The sequence below is a fragment of the Siphateles boraxobius genome, unplaced genomic scaffold, assembly GCF_051911475.1.
Source record: "Siphateles boraxobius isolate OS27281-9 unplaced genomic scaffold, OSU_SipBor_1 25, whole genome shotgun sequence".
In the NCBI taxonomy this organism is placed as follows: domain Eukaryota; kingdom Metazoa; phylum Chordata; class Actinopteri; order Cypriniformes; family Leuciscidae; genus Siphateles; species Siphateles boraxobius.
The window spans coordinates 26687766-26704441 of NW_027508866.1; the positions used below are offsets into that span (position 1 = coordinate 26687766).

Genomic DNA, 16676 nt, shown 5'->3' on the forward strand with positions numbered 1-16676 from the left:
ATGCTCGATCTCTGTCGTGCTTTCCTTCCTGCATCACCCTGAAGGTGTATGTGGCCGCTATCGCCGCATATCACGAAGCAGTTCAAGGTAAGTCTCTGGGGAAGCACGACCTGATCGTCAGGTTCCTGAGAGGAGCGAGGAGACTGAATCCTCCTCGCCCTCCTCTCGTTCCCTCTTGGGACCTCTCAGTGGTCTTAAATGCCCTGCAGAGGGCTCCCTTTGAGCCTCTGCATTCAGTTGAGCTTAAGTTCCTGTCTATGAAGACAGCGCCCCTGGTTGCTTTGGCCTCTATCAAGAGGGTAGGGGACCTGCACGCATTCTCCGTTGACGAAGCGTGTCTGGAATTCGGGCCCGGTCACTCTCACGTGATCCAGAGACCCCGGCCTGGATATGTGCCCAAGGTTCCCACCACTCCCTTCCGGGACCAGGTGGTGAACCTGCAAGCGCTGCCCCGGGAGGAGGCAGACCCAGCCTTGGCACTGCTCTGTCCAGTACGCGCTCTCCGTGCTTACGTAGACAGAACGCAGTGTTTCAGGACCTCAGACCAGCTCTTTGTCTGTTATGGTGGGAGACTGAAGGGAAAGGCTCTCTCAAAGCAGAGGTTGTCTCACTGGATAGTGGACGCCATTGCTTTGGCTTACCAACAGCAAGGCTGACCGTGCCCCCTTGGTGTGACAGCCCACTCCACCCGGAGTGTGGCTTCCTCTTGGGCTCTAGCGCATGGCGCCTCGCTGGCAGACATTTGTAGAGCTGCAGGCTGGGCGACACCCAACACATTCGCCAGATTCTATAATCTCCGAGTGGAGCCTGTGTCCTCTCGTGTACTCGCTTCAGTTAGCTAGTACTGGACCCGCTCAGGTGTCTTCGCTTGCTCGCCATTCCACTCCACGGACTGGGTACGTGCGATTATTCCTCAGGTGAGCCTTCCTCTCTGAAGCCCTGAGTTCCTCCAGCACTGTTGACGCTGGCGCCAGTGTCTATTGCCTGGGCGTCGGCTAGGTGCCTCCGTGTGCATGGTTCCTCCCTGAGTAACCCCCACATGTGTATTTCCACTGTAAGCCTCCTTGAGCATGTGTCTTTCCCTTGGCAAGCCACCTTGCCCTCCTGGAGTTGAAAGTTGCCACCCCTCGGGCTGGTCACTCCAGTGTTCCTCCATATGAAGCCCTCCGGCCATATGTGTTTCTTAAGTCCTCCCTACGGGTAGGCATGCTGCGGCATATCTCCTCTGAGATATGCTTCCCAGTGTACCTTGGTATTCCTGTGTTAAGTAGGACTCCTTCGTCCGTGCCAGTATCACGACAGGGGGATCAGACTTTCGCAGGGCACTGGAAGACAGCTGTGAAAGTGGCGTGATTTCACGGGGACCCCCATTCGTCGTCATCCGACGTAACTCGGAGTGACTACGAAAGGGAACGTCTCGGTTACATATGTAACCCTCGTTCCCTGAGTAGGGAACGGAGACGCTACGTCTCCCTGCCACTTCCGCTGTACCGCTGGGTAGACACCTGAGTTCAGTCTCGGCTCCTCAGCGAAGACATATCTGCATGTTGCCGAGCGTCCTCCTTTTATACCCACGAGGTGGGGCGGAGTTACGCTATGCAAATTCCGCAGACCCATGGCATTTCATCGCCATTGGCTCGTTTTCTAATACACGAAGATGATTGGCTTTCTAGGCGAAACCCCCATTCGTCGTCATCTGACGTAACGTCTCCGTTCCCTACTCAGGGAACGAGGGTTACATATGTAACCGAGACGATTCTAATTATTGGACAAAAAACGTTCTCACGTAATAACCTAGAATACTCTCTAACACTTGGTGGCTGCTCTGTCAAGTCCTCGTCGTCAGTTAAGAACCTGTGTGCGTGCGTGCGTGCGTGCGTGCGTGCTGCGTGTGTGCGTGCTCTTTGATATTAATCTTTTATTTGAAAGTCACGTGTCTAATATCTGTAAAACCGCATTTAAAAATCTTAAAAATATATCTAAATTACGTAATATGCTCTCAATTAAAAATGCATAACAATTAGTTCATGCAATTAGTTCTACTGGGTGGTTGCCCTGCACGCTTAATAAATAAACTTCAGCTGGTCCAAAATGCAGCCGCTAGAGTTCTTACCAGAACCAGGAAGTATGACCATATTAGCCCGGTTCTGTCAACACTGCATTGGCTCCCTATTAAACATACATTTTAAAATATTGCTGATTACTTACAAAGCACCATAGTTTAGATCAGACAGAGCCGGGAACACTTACCATAAATCCTGATGTACTTGATGGCGTCTACGCTAATATTAGTCTCTCTGTTTATCCCGAGGTTTACCGCAAAACGCTGTATCCAGGCCATATCCAGATCTGATGAAGGACCAGCGCATGGACACGACGACAACGCATCTCTGAAGTGCCAGCCTCATCAGCCCTGTGAAGACCTCATGGACACCTCAAAAAACTCGTCTCCATACCGGCGTGATGACTCCGACCCCCAACCATGGAACTGGTTAAATATTGTGAAAGTTCTGATCCAATCTGACCTCTAACCTATAATGCTGACTAATTCATAATCATACACTGTTCGTTCATTGGCCAGATGAGAACTGGCCCCCCGAATGAGTCTGGGTTCTCCCAAGGTTGTTTTCTCCATTCTGTCGCTGATGGACTTTGTGTTCATGCCACTGTCGCCTTTCTCTGCCTTTGTCGCCATTTACTTTTGGCTCGCTTAGTTGGGCTTGCTTAGTAACATTTAATTTTATATTTAACAATATTATTACAACATTATTTTCCTGTTATCTCTGTAAAGTTGCTTTGAAACAATCTGCATTGTAAAAAGCGCTATATAAATAAAGGTGACTTGACTTAGATTCCAATTTAGACCATTTTCTCATTTCTGACAGCCAGATGGTAAGATAACTGTTTCTACTTCTCTTCCTTCCTCTCTTGAACCCCTTTAGCTAAAACTGCACATACTTGTATGAACGTATATGGAGGAGTGGCTTTAAAGCTAACTTCAAGTCAATTATACAAGGACAACTTTGTTCAAATGCAGTACAGGAAAACTTTAAGTAATTTCTATATTAGGGAAACTTTAAGTAAACTCTGTAGAGGATAACTTCAATTCAATTCTTAAATAATACAGCACTGTACTTAAAACAGAAATAAGCTGAGAATAATAATAATACAAATTAAAAGCATATTAAATTGGCTCTTACAGCCAGCTTTACAGTGTGTGCATTCAAGTCAAGGTTATTCCATTTGCTCAACTTCTGCTATATTGAATACATTTGTAAAATCCAAACAGGCTTCATTACATAAATGTAAATAATGCCAAGCTGTAAAAGCCATGATACAGCTGTGGTTCATGCGCCAGCACAACTGTCCTCAACCAGTGAAACTGCTGTTTCTGGCATCACAGCTCCCTCATGAGGCTCATCTAAATGCAGTTAGTTGAAACTGAACAATGTGAAGTACGATGAACACAAGGCAAGTTTTGTAAATGCATAATTTCATGCGGCCCTCAGTTAGGGCCGCATGTTATTCCCCTGATGCCTGCATGATGCATCGGGCTTCTGGTTTAAAGGGAACTTTCACTGTGGAAAGAAAACATGTTTGTCTTATTCACAAGTTTGTAGTGTTTTTTTGCAAAAAACAATCTGTCATCATTTACCTACCCTCATTTCATTCCAAACTATTTTTAAGAGTGATAAATTAAATAAGAAATCTGCATGTCATTTTGTGAAAAGCGTTCGTCTCTTGGACCTGAGGTGACTAAAGTCATAAACGTGTGTTTGCTGAAGTTTACCGATCCGGCTAAAGAGCCGTGTGTCTCTGCATCGTCTGGAGAACAGCAGTGTAGAATCAACATCAGGACTTCTGAGCGTTTCCCATCAGAGTCTCAGGATGAGAGCAAAGACCTCGGACATTGTTGGAGTGCTTGCTTGCTTGATGCTGCTCCTGCTGGGAAAGGCATCCAGAGTATTCCGGTTGTGACGTTCATGCTGGTATTTTCCAGCTCTGCTTGCTCCGGCTACGAGTTCAGTCCCTCTGGGTCTCCAGGAGCAGGAATGCACACTCATGAGCTTTACTGACACACTTCATATGAATGATGAAAACACAGCTCTATTGAACTTCAGCAAAGCACACCTTCATGAGTTAGCGATTAAGAGATCACCTCAACTAGATCATATTTCACAAGGAATAGTTTAAAAACCACTAATGTGCTCATCACTATCCTCTTGCAATAAGAGCAGCTGGATGACAAAAAACTGGCCAAAGATCCAGGCAGACGAGCAATGATTACGTCAGATCAAAATTGAATAACGAATAACACATTTAATTATAAAATGTAGCAAATATGTTTTTAAGATAAGATAGAAAAGTTGAATGCTAACACAAATCATGAAACAATTCACCATTTTCTCACAACTATTGTAACGAGTCAGCTCAGAGGGGAAATATTAGTAATCAATAATAACTGGTTATGATTAATTATGAATATGTGGGTGAGTTAATTGTATTAACTTGATGTAGCTAACTTAATATTACAATCACTTAATCAGTTCGTCCAACGAACTCTTGATTATTCATTTATTCTAAGAAAAGGGCATCTTCCATGGCCATCGAAGAATAATTATTTCTTAGCATGTACAAGCGCTTTGAGCATGTAACAAGATCAAAATCGTATAAGAGACTTTGTTTTTGCAAGCAGTGAAGTCGAACCAAATACATATTGTGCACAAGTTTTATTAACTAATTTACGAACATAACTAGACTAAACAAACATACATACATGTATACATAAATAGATGGTGAAAGTGAAAGAATGAAACCGGAGGTAGAAAATGGAACTATGGAAAACATCCATTTAACTATGAAAAGAACCATCAACATTATCATTTTCAAAGCAATTCTGAAATTGATACTTGCATTGCATGGCTTTGCAGTGGACACAATTCTTGAAGTTGTTGAAAATTGACATCGTTGACGGTTCCGTGAGTGTCAAATGTTGAAGTTGCAATCGTTTTCTTATCCGTTGGATGAAGAAGATGATGAACTTGCATGGGTATTTCGACTCTGTTCTGGTTGGTTGTTTTCTCTCTCTCCATGAGTCAAGGCCTGGCAGGTCATAGTCTGCAGGGGGCATGAGCCATTTAGGGAAGGGGGTCTCAGACACCCACCTGAAGTAAGCTGCCCGGAGGTCCAGCAAAACAAGAGTTGATCGCTGCCCGTTCAGTGATGGTAAGGTTGCAGTTTTCTGGATTTAAGAAAAGGCAGTCTGCCTCTCTGAAACCATGGCCGACGGTGCTCACGGCCTGCTGGGCCCTTGGGCCCCAGTGAAGGGGGGTTCCCCAGTATCAGCAGAAGCAGTGTTGCAGCCAGATGAGAAAAACTAAGAGGGTGAGGTCACTGTGGACTGTCTCTAATAAAGCCTGAGGAAAAATTCCCACCTCCAAATTTGCTTTACCAATGAGAAGGGTGGAGTCTTTGTCCTAAGTGTGGTTAGACCTCTGCCTTACCCTTTTTCTGTTCATTAATGTTCAGATAGATATAACAAATCCACACTGTATTCTAAGAGAAGGGGATGTATATCAAATTGTGAGTCATTAAATGAAGATTAATTAGGTAGGAGACATGATACAGGTGAGGTTACATTGAGAGTTGGATGGTTGTATAATAAAATACATACCATAGTATATACATAATAGTACACAAGACAGTAAATCATTCGCACAGTTCCTGGAACGCAGGTTCATTTATAGATCAGTTAGTCTATGATTAATGCAGCGAAGTCTTAAGATTAAAGATTGTTTCTGTCTTCCCATTGTCTTTCTCTTGCACATGTGGCCACATTCCTTGACAGCAAAAGAAGCAACTTATCTGATCGTATCCATGGTAACCCAAAGGCCCCTCTTGCACAACTAGGGGGATGGGGCCACAGGTCCCAGAGTGAGTTTTAAAGATTATCTGTTAACCATAACAAATAATTGTGTCTGATTGGTCTCAGTTGTTACACTATAATCACAATCTCATAACTACACACTGACTTGTACAGACCTCACACTTCAAATTCAAATATTTTCGTCAAAAACACATTCTTTTTTGTCAGAATCAAACTTTGGCCAAATATGACACACAAATACACTTTTGGTAATAAGGAATAATTTTACAGCTCAATATCTAGTACAGTATAAAGCAAATTTAGAGGTACAGACAAAGAGAAATTCAACTATTAGCTTTAAAGCAGCACTATGCAGGATTTCCGTTTTTGTCAAACAGCGACCCCTAGAGTCGCTGTAGAGTACTTGTATTTAACGTTACTGTCGTAAATGTAACTCACGCAGAGCGTGACAGTCTATGATCTGCACTCACGGCCTCTCCACTTTATAATAATAAAGTAGCCTACCGCGTTAGGCTAACCTGAGTCGAAATGCCAGATGACATCAATAAAGTTACATCATGTACATCGCATTATTTCATAACAATGTCCGTTATTATGATGTTGTTAGACATGATTATTGCAATTTATCATAATAGTTTGCAAATTGCACTCATTTACACTATTTACAACGTGTAGGTTTATTTATGTCCTGATAATTATGTGAGATATTGACAACTGTTCTCATAATCGCAGGAATTAACTTAAACAGTGAAAGCCTGAGCGAGTAGCACTAGTTCCTCGCGCTGTCAGATTCTCGTTACCTTTTTCTAGACTCTTCCGACCGCGCTTTCTTCCTTTTTTTTCTCCATTCTGAAAACGCAGGTCCGATATTTACTCATGTCTGACTCCTTGCTCGGTCAGTCTGCCGTTTCCTCTTTCTCTGTTCCTCCGACAATGCTTTCCTAGCAGCTTTCTGCTTCTTATATGCCAGTTTAGCCATGACAATAGTTGTTCTTATAGCTAGCCGGATCTCGATGGGGGCGTGTATGCGTGTAATGTGTGCCATGCCGTAAAGCACTTCGTTACATCATGAGAGCTGAAATCACGCGATACTTCCTGACGCTGAGGCCGGCGGTTCTAAGCTAAAAAAACTGCATAGTGCTGCTTTAAGAAACGTTTTTTTCATTACACTTCTGTAAAGAGATCTTAAAAAGTTCAAAGACCAAAGATTAATTGAATATGAACTTGGTATGCAATACAGTATACTGTCAATTACAGTACAGTAAAATAAATATATTCAGCATCCTCAGCCAAATTGCATTTCAGGACTGATGAGCATCTGCAATACAAGAGCAGTTTCACAGTCTTTCTCTTCCTCCCCCGGGCAGGCGTCTCTCAGTTCTGCAAAAATATGAAATGTAAGAAGTAGGCTACTTGGCTACAAATCAGTTTGACAGTTATGAGTTTGAGGGTGTCCAACATGTGCTTTACTGTAGAAGAGTGTAAGTTCTCTCATCTAAAGTACTGATACTCAAGTCAAGTCAAGTCACCTTTATTTATATAGCGCTTTTTACAATACAGGTTGTTTCAAAGCAGCTTTACAGAGATAACAGGAAAATAATGCTCTAATAGTACTGTTAAATAATAAATTAAAATGTCCCCAACTAAGCAAGCCAAAAGCACTGTGTGTGTGTGTGTGTGTGTGTGTGTGTGCGCGCAGTATAAAACCCTGTAGACCAACTTCCCTCATGCCATTCCTGCAGAAGAACAACGTCAACTACAGTGCCTTGTATTTCATCAGGAACAAATGACCTTTGACCCTGTTCCCTTCCTTTCTCTTTTCCCCTCTTCTTCTTCTTCGTCTCCCTCCACGATTCATTCTCCAAAAAACAATCTCACGTGGATTATAATATCCTGAGATTCTGATTGGTGTGTCATCCGTTTACACATGGATAAATGTGAGCTATGAGTTCTCAGCGACACCTGAGGTAATTATATTGTGTTTGTGTTTTCTGAATGAGACATGAGGCAAAATGAGGGCCTTTTTGTGTATAGGGCATTTTGTTTTATAGAAAACATTGAACGTGTGAAAATTGGAAAATTGGAACGTGTGTGAAAACAGTTGAAATGTGTTAAAAATGTTGTGTTTTTTCTAGAACTGAATGAATGGTTTGGGAAATATTAAAAGTTTAGCATAAACCAGGGTTTTCCAATATTTCAACCCGCGCTCTTTAACTGCAGTCCAGACTTTATTCCCAGCCCTAACCAATGCACAAGCCAATCACAGTTTCATCCTGAAAGCCTGAACTGAAGGATATACACTTTCACTGGGATTTACATTTGCATTCAAACCTGCTCTGTCATCTGAAGATCTGGAAAAAACAATACATATTCTCATATTTACACCCGTGTCACACTCTGTGTACCTTCAGTTTAGGGTTGGCTTATTAAAACTGGCCACAATGACAAAAACATCAGGGCCAATCAAGTTTTTGCCGTTTTTTTCTCATATGTCTGTTGTGACCAACCACACAGAACAGAATGAAACCGCAACGCTAAACTGAACTGGAATGACAAATATAAACATCAAAAACTGAATAGGTAATAGTAAAAATCCACTCCAGCACACACTATACCACAATCTATATGAAGGTTGATTAATGCCATATCAGATCAGCTTTGTTTTAACTGATTAAACCGTTTCAGAAGATTCACCATCAAGATTTCAAGTCTTAAATGCGCCTTTAATTAATTAAAGTAATCCATAATATCTCAGTTGTTTTCATATTTCCAGATGGAAATGATCCAGCAGGGGGCGCTGCATGCATCAGTGTAAAATACTCTTCATCTGAAAACTGAAATGAGATCTCTCTGAGGGAATGTTTCTGGAGCTGATGAACACACACTCAGATAACAGCTTTTCACTCGTCCTCAGAGTCACACAGCTCCTGAACAGGGGTACAGTATCATAGGAAAATATTAATGAAACAAAATGATTATACACTATTGTTGAAGCAGAAACACGTGAGAGCATCTACATCTCGCTGTATCATTTTCAGAGCCATTTATGTAGACATTTTAGAGCTTCATGCGGATATTCAGTTCTAAATAATGATCTTTTCTGGTAAAGTCTTCATTTCACACACTCTGAGCTTTTATGAGAGCGAATGAGCGTGACATTTCATACATTTTTCACTCTCTGTCACTCACTCACACACACACACACACACACACACACACACACACACACACACACACACACACACACACACACACACACACACACACACACACACACACACACACACACACACACACTCTCGTTCTCTCTCTCACACTCACTCTCTCACACACACTCTCTCACTCTCTCTCTCTCTCTCTCTCTCTCTCTCTTACTCTCTCTCTCACACACACTAAGAACTGATGAAAGAAAAATACACACCTCTCTACTATAAACTCCAGCAAGAAGGTCATACAGACAACCTTAAGAGCAGAGAATGAGGACAGTAAAGTGTAATGTTTGTGTTGGATAATAGATGCTCACTTGATAAATAGCCAAGCAGAAAACAGCAGACTCCTCGTCTCACGAAAGGAAGGTGAAACTTCTGTTTATCATGTGCGAGAACCAGAAAACACTGGTTTAGATAGTAAAAGGAAGCTAGTCCTCTCACTCATACAGAACACAGTATCAGACTGCATGCCTTGAAGTGTACTTTAAATATGTTATTTCCCCAGGCTGACAACTGCATGACCGATAGTAATGATAAACAAAGAGTTTAAAACAAATTTATGTTTAAAGAAGCTAGTCATAATTGACTGTGACACAGGAAAAGTCACTAACACATCATGAATTACATTGTTAAGTAATTGTAAATCCCAGTTACTACAGTACCCCATCTGTACAGTACAGAATCCCATTCATTATTTAGGGAATAATGAAGAGAAACAAGAACAGATGTGATATATTATATTGATTTATTAATTATTAAGAAGACACCTTATGGCACTGATGGCCACAGTAACAATCATACCATTTCTAGTGTGATCTGATGGCTTTGAAAGTCCCAGTGGTGGAGAGTGTGGAGATCTGGAGGTGTGGAGATGTGGAGATGTGAATGTGTGAGATGTGGAGGTGTGGAGATGTGGAGGTGTGGAGATGTGAAGGTGTGGAGATGTGAAGGTGTGGAGATGTGGAGGTGAGGAGATGTGGAGGTGAGGAGATGTGGAGGTGGGGAGTGTAGATGTGGAAATGTGGAGATGTGAAGGTGTGGAGATGAGGTGTGGAAATGTGGAGGTGTGGAGATGTAGGTGTGGAGGTGTGGAGATGTGGAAGTGTTGAGATGTAGCGATGTGGAGGTTAGGTGTGGAGATGTGGAGGTGAGGAGTGATGTGAAGGTGTGAAGGTGAGGTGTGATGAGGCGTGGAGATGTGGAGATGTGGGGATGTGGAGGTTGTGGAGGTGTGGAGTAGTGTTGTCAAAAATATCGATATTTCGATAAATATCGATACTGAAATATCGGAACGGTACCAATACTAATTTCCCGAAGTATCGATACACCGATACTAGCCGAGGGGTCACTTTCACTTCTCGCCAAAGGCGCGTTGACAAACACGACACGTGACGCACTCGTCTCATTCGCTCTGGTTAAATAGCAAAAGTGAATGGGAAGATGGCGAGTGTGGCGCCGCGACCGGCTTTGGTTGATTGATAAAGAACACCGCGAGCGGGCATGCCGGAGAATAGCGCGGACACGCGTAAAAAACACACCGCGAGCGGGTATGCCGGAGAATAGCGCTGACACGTGTAAAAAAACACACCGCGAGCGGGCATGTCGGAGAATAGTGTGGACAGGGCACGCGCTACACACCGCGAGCGGGCATGTCGGAGAATAGCGCGGAGACGCGCTTCACACTCCAATTTGATACTGTTAAGTGCTTTGACACAATCTGTATTGTTAAAAGCAATATATAAATAAAGGTGACTTGACTTCATGCCAATCCATTGAGCATTGTTTCCGCGTGTGATGCACGCACGTTTGCATTTAAATCTGTTCATCAAATTACGTTAATGTAGGCTATTAACCAGCATTTATGACCGATGAACAATGCATTTGTTACAGTATATTTTAATCTTTTATTTACGTTAATATATTAACCAGCATTTTTGACCGATGAACAATGCATTTGTTACAGTATATTTTAATCTTTGATTTACGTTAATATATTAACCAGCATTTATGACCGATGAACAATGCATTTGTTACAGTATATTTTAATCTTTGATTTACGTTAATATATTAACCAGCATTTATGACCGATGAACAATGCATTTGTTACAGTATATTTTAATCTTTGATTTACGTTAATATATTAACCAGCATTTATGACCGATGAACAATGCATTTGCTACAGTATATTTTAATCTTTGATTTACGTTAATGTATTAACCAGCATTTATGACCGATGAACAATGCATTTGTAACAGTATATTTTAATCTTTGATAACAGTAGGTAATAAAAAAACAACGGCTCATGTTAGCTCTTGTCCAATGAAATAATATTAACAGATAGAACTCAGGACATTTTTTTCATGTAAAATATACCTCATTGTCATGTTCTAGACTTGTTATATTTAGCTTTAAATAAAAAAAGACCCCCTTAATATTGTGGCAGTTTTTTTCTCTGTGGTATCGTAAATGGTATCGAATATCGATATTTTTCAAGGTATGGTATCGAAGTTAGAAATTCTAGTATCGTGACAACACTAGTGTGGAGATGCGGAGACGTGGAGGTGAGGAGACGTGGAGGTGTGGAGATGAAGGTATGGAGATGGAGGTGTGGGGGTGTGGAGATGTGAAGGTGAGGTGAGGTGTGGAGATGTGGAGGTGCGGAGATGAGGTTTGGAGATGTGGAGGTGTGGAGATAAGGTGTGGAGATGTAGGTGTGGAGATGTGGAGGTGCGGAGATGTGGAGATGAGGAGACGTGGAGGTGTGGAGATGAGGTGTGGAGGGCAGGAGACGTGGAGGTGGGGAGGTGTCGAGATGTAGGTGTGGAGATGGAGGTGTGGGGGTGTGGAGATGTGATGGTGAGGTGTGGAGATGTGTAGATGAGGTGAGGAGATGTGGAGGTACGGAGATGTGGAGGTACGGAGATGTGGAGATGGAGATGTGGAGGAATGGAAATGAGGTGTGGAGATGTGGAGGTGCGGAGATGAGGTGTGGAGATTTGGACGTGAGGAGTGGAGATGTGGAGGTGTGGAGATGTGGAGGCGAGGAGTGGAGATGTGGAGGTGAGGAGTGGAGATGTGGAGGTGTGGAGATGTGGAGGTGTGGAGATGTGGGGATGTGGAGGTGTGGAGGTTGTGGAGGTGTGGAGATGTGGAGATGGAGGTGTGGAGATGAGGTGTGGAGATGTGGAGGTGTGGAGATGCGGAGGTTAGGTGTGGAGATGTGGAGGTGAGGAGTGGAGATGTGGAGGTGTGGAGATGGAGGTGTGGAGATGAGGTGTGGAGATGTGGAGGTGAGGTGTGGAGATGTGCAGATGTGGAGGTGTGGAGATGTGGAGGTGTGGAGATGTGGAGGTGTAGAGATGTGGAGGTGTGGAGATGAGGAGTGGTGATGTGGAGGTGTGGATATGTGAAGGTTTGGAGATGTGAAGGTGTGGAGATGGAGGTGTGGAGATGTGAAGGTGTGGAGATGCGGAGAGGAGATGTGGAGGTGTGGAGATGGAGGTGTGGAGGTTGTGGAGGTGTGGAGATGTGGAGGTGTGGAGATGTGAAGGTGAGGAGTGGATATGTGAAGGTGAGGTGTGGAGGTGTGGAGATGTGGAGGTGTGGAGATGTGGAGGTTGTGGAGGTGTGGATATGTGGAGGTGTGGAGATGGAGGTGTGGGGGTGTGGAGATGTGGGGATGTGGAGGTGAGGTGTGGAGGTGAGGAGTGGATATGTGGAGGTGAGGAGTGGAGATGTGGAGGTGAGGAGTGGAGATGTGGAGGTGAGGTGTGGAGATGTGGAGGTGTGGAGATGTGGAGGTGGAGATGTGGAGGTTGTGGAGGTGTGGAGATGTGGAGGTTGTGGAGGTGTGGAGATGTGAAGGTGAGGAGTGGAGATGTGGAGGTGAGGTGTGGAGATGTGGAGGTGTGGAGATGTGGAGGATTGGAGATGGAGGTGTGGGGGTGTGGAGATGTGGGGCTGTGGAGGTGTGGCGATGTGGAGGTGAGGAGTGGAGATGTGGAGGTGAGGAGTGGAGATGTGGAGGTGAGGTGTGGAGATGTGGAGGTGAGGAGTGGAGATGTGGAGGTGAGGTGTGGAGATGTGGAGGTGAGGAGTGGAGATGTGGAGGTGAGGAGAGGAGATGTGGAGGTGAGGTGTGGAGATGTGGAGGTGTGGAGATGTGGAGGTGTGGAGATGGAGGTGTGAAGGTGTGGAGATGAGGTGTGGAGATGTGGAGGTGTGGAGATGTGGGGATGTGGAGGTAGTGGAGGTGTGGAGATGTAGGTGTGGATATGGAGGTGTGGAGATGTGGAGGTGAGGTGTGGAGATGTGAAGGTGAGGTGTGGAGATGAGGCGTGGAGATGTGGAGTTGTGGGGATGTGGAGGTTGTGGAGGTGTGGAGTAGTGTTGTCAAAAATATCGATATTTCGATAAATATCGATACTGAAATATCGGAACGGTACCAATACTAATTTCCCGAAGTATCGATACACCGATACTAGCCGAGGGGTCACTTTCACTTCTCGCCAAAGACGCGTTGACAAACACGACACGTGACGCACTCGTCTCATTCGCTCTGGTTAAATAGCAAAAGTGAATGGGAAGATGGCGAGTGTGGCGCCGCGACCGGCTTTGGTTGATTGATAAAGAACACCGCGAGCGGGCATGCCGGAGAATAGCGCGGACACGCGTAAAAAACACACCGCGAGCGGGCATGCCGGAGAATAGCGCTGACACGTGTAAAAAAACACACCGCGAGCGGGCATGTCGGAGAATAGTGTGGACAGGGCACGCGCTACACACCGCGAGCGGGCATGTCGGAGAATAGCGCGGAGACGCGCTTCACACTCCAATTTGATACTGTTAAGTGCTTTGACACAATCTGTATTGTTAAAAGCAATATATAAATAAAGGTGACTTGACTTCATGCCAATCCATTGAGCATTGTTTCCGCGTGTGATGCACGCACGTTTGCATTTAAATCTGTTCATCAAATTACGTTAATGTAGGCTATTAACCAGCATTTATGACCGATGAACAATGCATTTGTTACAGTATATTTTAATCTTTGATTTACGTTAATATATTAACCAGCATTTTTGACCGATGAACAATGCATTTGTTACAGTATATTTTAATCTTTGATTTACGTTAATATATTAACCAGCATTTATGACCGATGAACAATGCATTTGTTACAGTATATTTTAATCTTTGATTTACGTTAATATATTAACCAGCATTTATGACCGATGAACAATGCATTTGTTACAGTATATTTTAATCTTTGATTTACGTTAATATATTAACCAGCATTTATGACCGATGAACAATGCATTTGCTACAGTATATTTTAATCTTTGATTTACGTTAATGTATTAACCAGCATTTATGACCGATGAACAATGCATTTGTAACAGTATATTTTAATCTTTGATAACAGTAGGTAATAAAAAAACAACGGCTCATGTTAGCTCTTGTCCAATGAAATAATATTAACAGATAGAACTCAGGACATTTTTTTCATGTAAAATATACCTCATTGTCATGTTCTAGACTTGTTATATTTAGCTTTAAATAAAAAAAGACCCCCTTAATATTGTGGCAGTTTTTTTCTCTGTGGTATCGTAAATGGTATCGAATATCGATATTTTTCAAGGTATGGTATCGAAGTTAGAAATTCTAGTATCGTGACAACACTAGTGTGGAGATGTGGAGACGTGGAGGTGAGGAGACGTGGAGGTGTGGAGATGAAGGTATGGAGATGGAGGTGTGGGGGTGTGGAGATGTGAAGGTGAGGTGAGGTGTGGAGATGTGGAGGTGCGGAGATGAGGTTTGGAGATGTGGAGGTGTGGAGATAAGGTGTGGAGATGTAGGTGTGGAGATGTGGAGGTGCGGAGATGTGGAGATGAGGAGACGTGGAGGTGTGGAGATGAGGTGTGGAGGGCAGGAGACGTGGAGGTGGGGAGGTGTCGAGATGTAGGTGTGGAGATGGAGGTGTGGGGGTGTGGAGATGTGATGGTGAGGTGTGGAGATGTGTAGATGAGGTGAGGAGATGTGGAGGTACGGAGATGTGGAGGTACGGAGATGTGGAGATGGAGATGTGGAGGAATGGAAATGAGGTGTGGAGATGTGGAGGTGCGGAGATGAGGTGTGGAGATGTGGAGGTGTGGAGATAAGGTGTGGAGATGTGGAGGTGAGGAGACGTGGAGGGTGTGGAGATGATGTGTGGAGGTCAGGACACGTGGAGGTGTTGAGATGTAGGTGTGGAGATGGAGGTGTGGGGGTGTGGAGATGTGAAGGTGAGGTGTGGAGATGTGGAGATTAGGTGAGGTGTGGAGATGTGGAGGTACGGAGATGTGGAGATTAGGTGTGGAGGTGCGGAGATGGAGATGTGGAGGAATGGAGATGAGGTGTGGAGATGTGGAGGTGTGGAGATGGAGATGTGGAGGTGCGGAGATGGAGATGTGGAGGTGCGGAGATGAGGTGTGAGATGTGGAGGTGCGGAGATGGAGATGTGGAGAAGAGGTGTGGAGATGTGGAGGTGTGGAGATGTAGATGTGGAGGTATGGAGATGAGGTGTGAGATGTGGAGGTGTGGAGATGTGGAGGAGTGGAGTTGAAGTGTGAGATGTGGAGGTGCGGAGATGGAGATGTGGAGGTATGGAGATGTGGAGATGAGGTGTGGAGATGTGGAGGTGTGGAGATGTGGAGGAATGGAGATGAGGTGTGAGATGTGGAGGTGCGGAGATGGAGATGTGGAGGTATGGAGATGTGGAGATGAGGTGTGGAGATGTGGAGGTGTGGAGATGGAGATGTGGAGGTATGGAGATGAGGTGTGAGATGTGGAGGTGTGGAGATGTGGAGGAGTGGAGATGAAGTGTGGAGATATGGAGATGTGGAGGTGTGGTGTGGAGATGTGGAGATGAGTTGGTGTGTTGTGATATTCCCCTTCAGGAAGAGTCGATCTCGCTGATCCTGGCCCCCGCACACACGCACGCACACACGCACGCACACTCACTCACTCAAACACACTCACTCAAACACATACTCACTCACTCAAACACACACACGCACTGACACTCTCGAACACACTCACTCAAAACACATACTCACTCAAACACACACACACACACTCACTCAAACACACTCACGCACAGACACTCTCACACACACACTTTCAGACACTCTCTTTCACACACATGCACACACCCACACCTGGCAACAGGCTCACAGGGACTTACTGTAATGTACAAGCATACTCTGTGCAGTGACATTTCAGTTCTGGGGCCGGATGCTTCAGATGCGCTTCCTGTAAAAAAAACACACACACACACACACACACACACACACACACACACACACACACACACGCACGCACCACACACTGTCTTTGAAAACCCCTGCTTTAAGAGAACATTAGATTATAGAAATGAAAATATACACTTACAGATCCAGAGTGAAAACTTGTGAAGTAAATATCTGTAGTTGACCCAGTTGGCTCATTGGCCTGAATTTGGAGCTGCAGACAAATAGCTAGAAATGAAAAATTGCACTCATACGTAAATACAACAGATACAAAACTTCTAATACACAGTT

At 44.2% G+C, this 16676-nt stretch overlaps 1 protein-coding gene across 2 annotated transcripts in view; it reads right to left on the bottom strand.

Annotated features, from left to right (window-relative positions):
* Positions 1-4717: 4717 nt before the first annotated feature.
* chsy3 (chondroitin sulfate synthase 3) overlaps positions 4718-16676 on the bottom strand; it is a 130829-nt gene continuing 118870 nt past the window's right edge. Inside the window, exons 3-6 of one of the 2 annotated variants that reach the window (XM_077243410.1) lie at positions 16528-16599; positions 16322-16389; positions 9411-9471; positions 7403-8814 (exon numbers count right to left, since the gene is read on the bottom strand). In XM_077243410.1, coding sequence (XP_077099525.1) covers positions 9450-9471; positions 16322-16389; positions 16528-16599 — 162 coding nt within the window. In that variant the 3' untranslated portion in view covers positions 7403-8814; positions 9411-9449. Of the gene's footprint in view, positions 7268-7402; positions 8815-9410; positions 9472-16321; positions 16390-16527; positions 16600-16676 lie in introns of those variants that run through there. The other variant, XM_077243409.1, reaches the window with a different exon arrangement.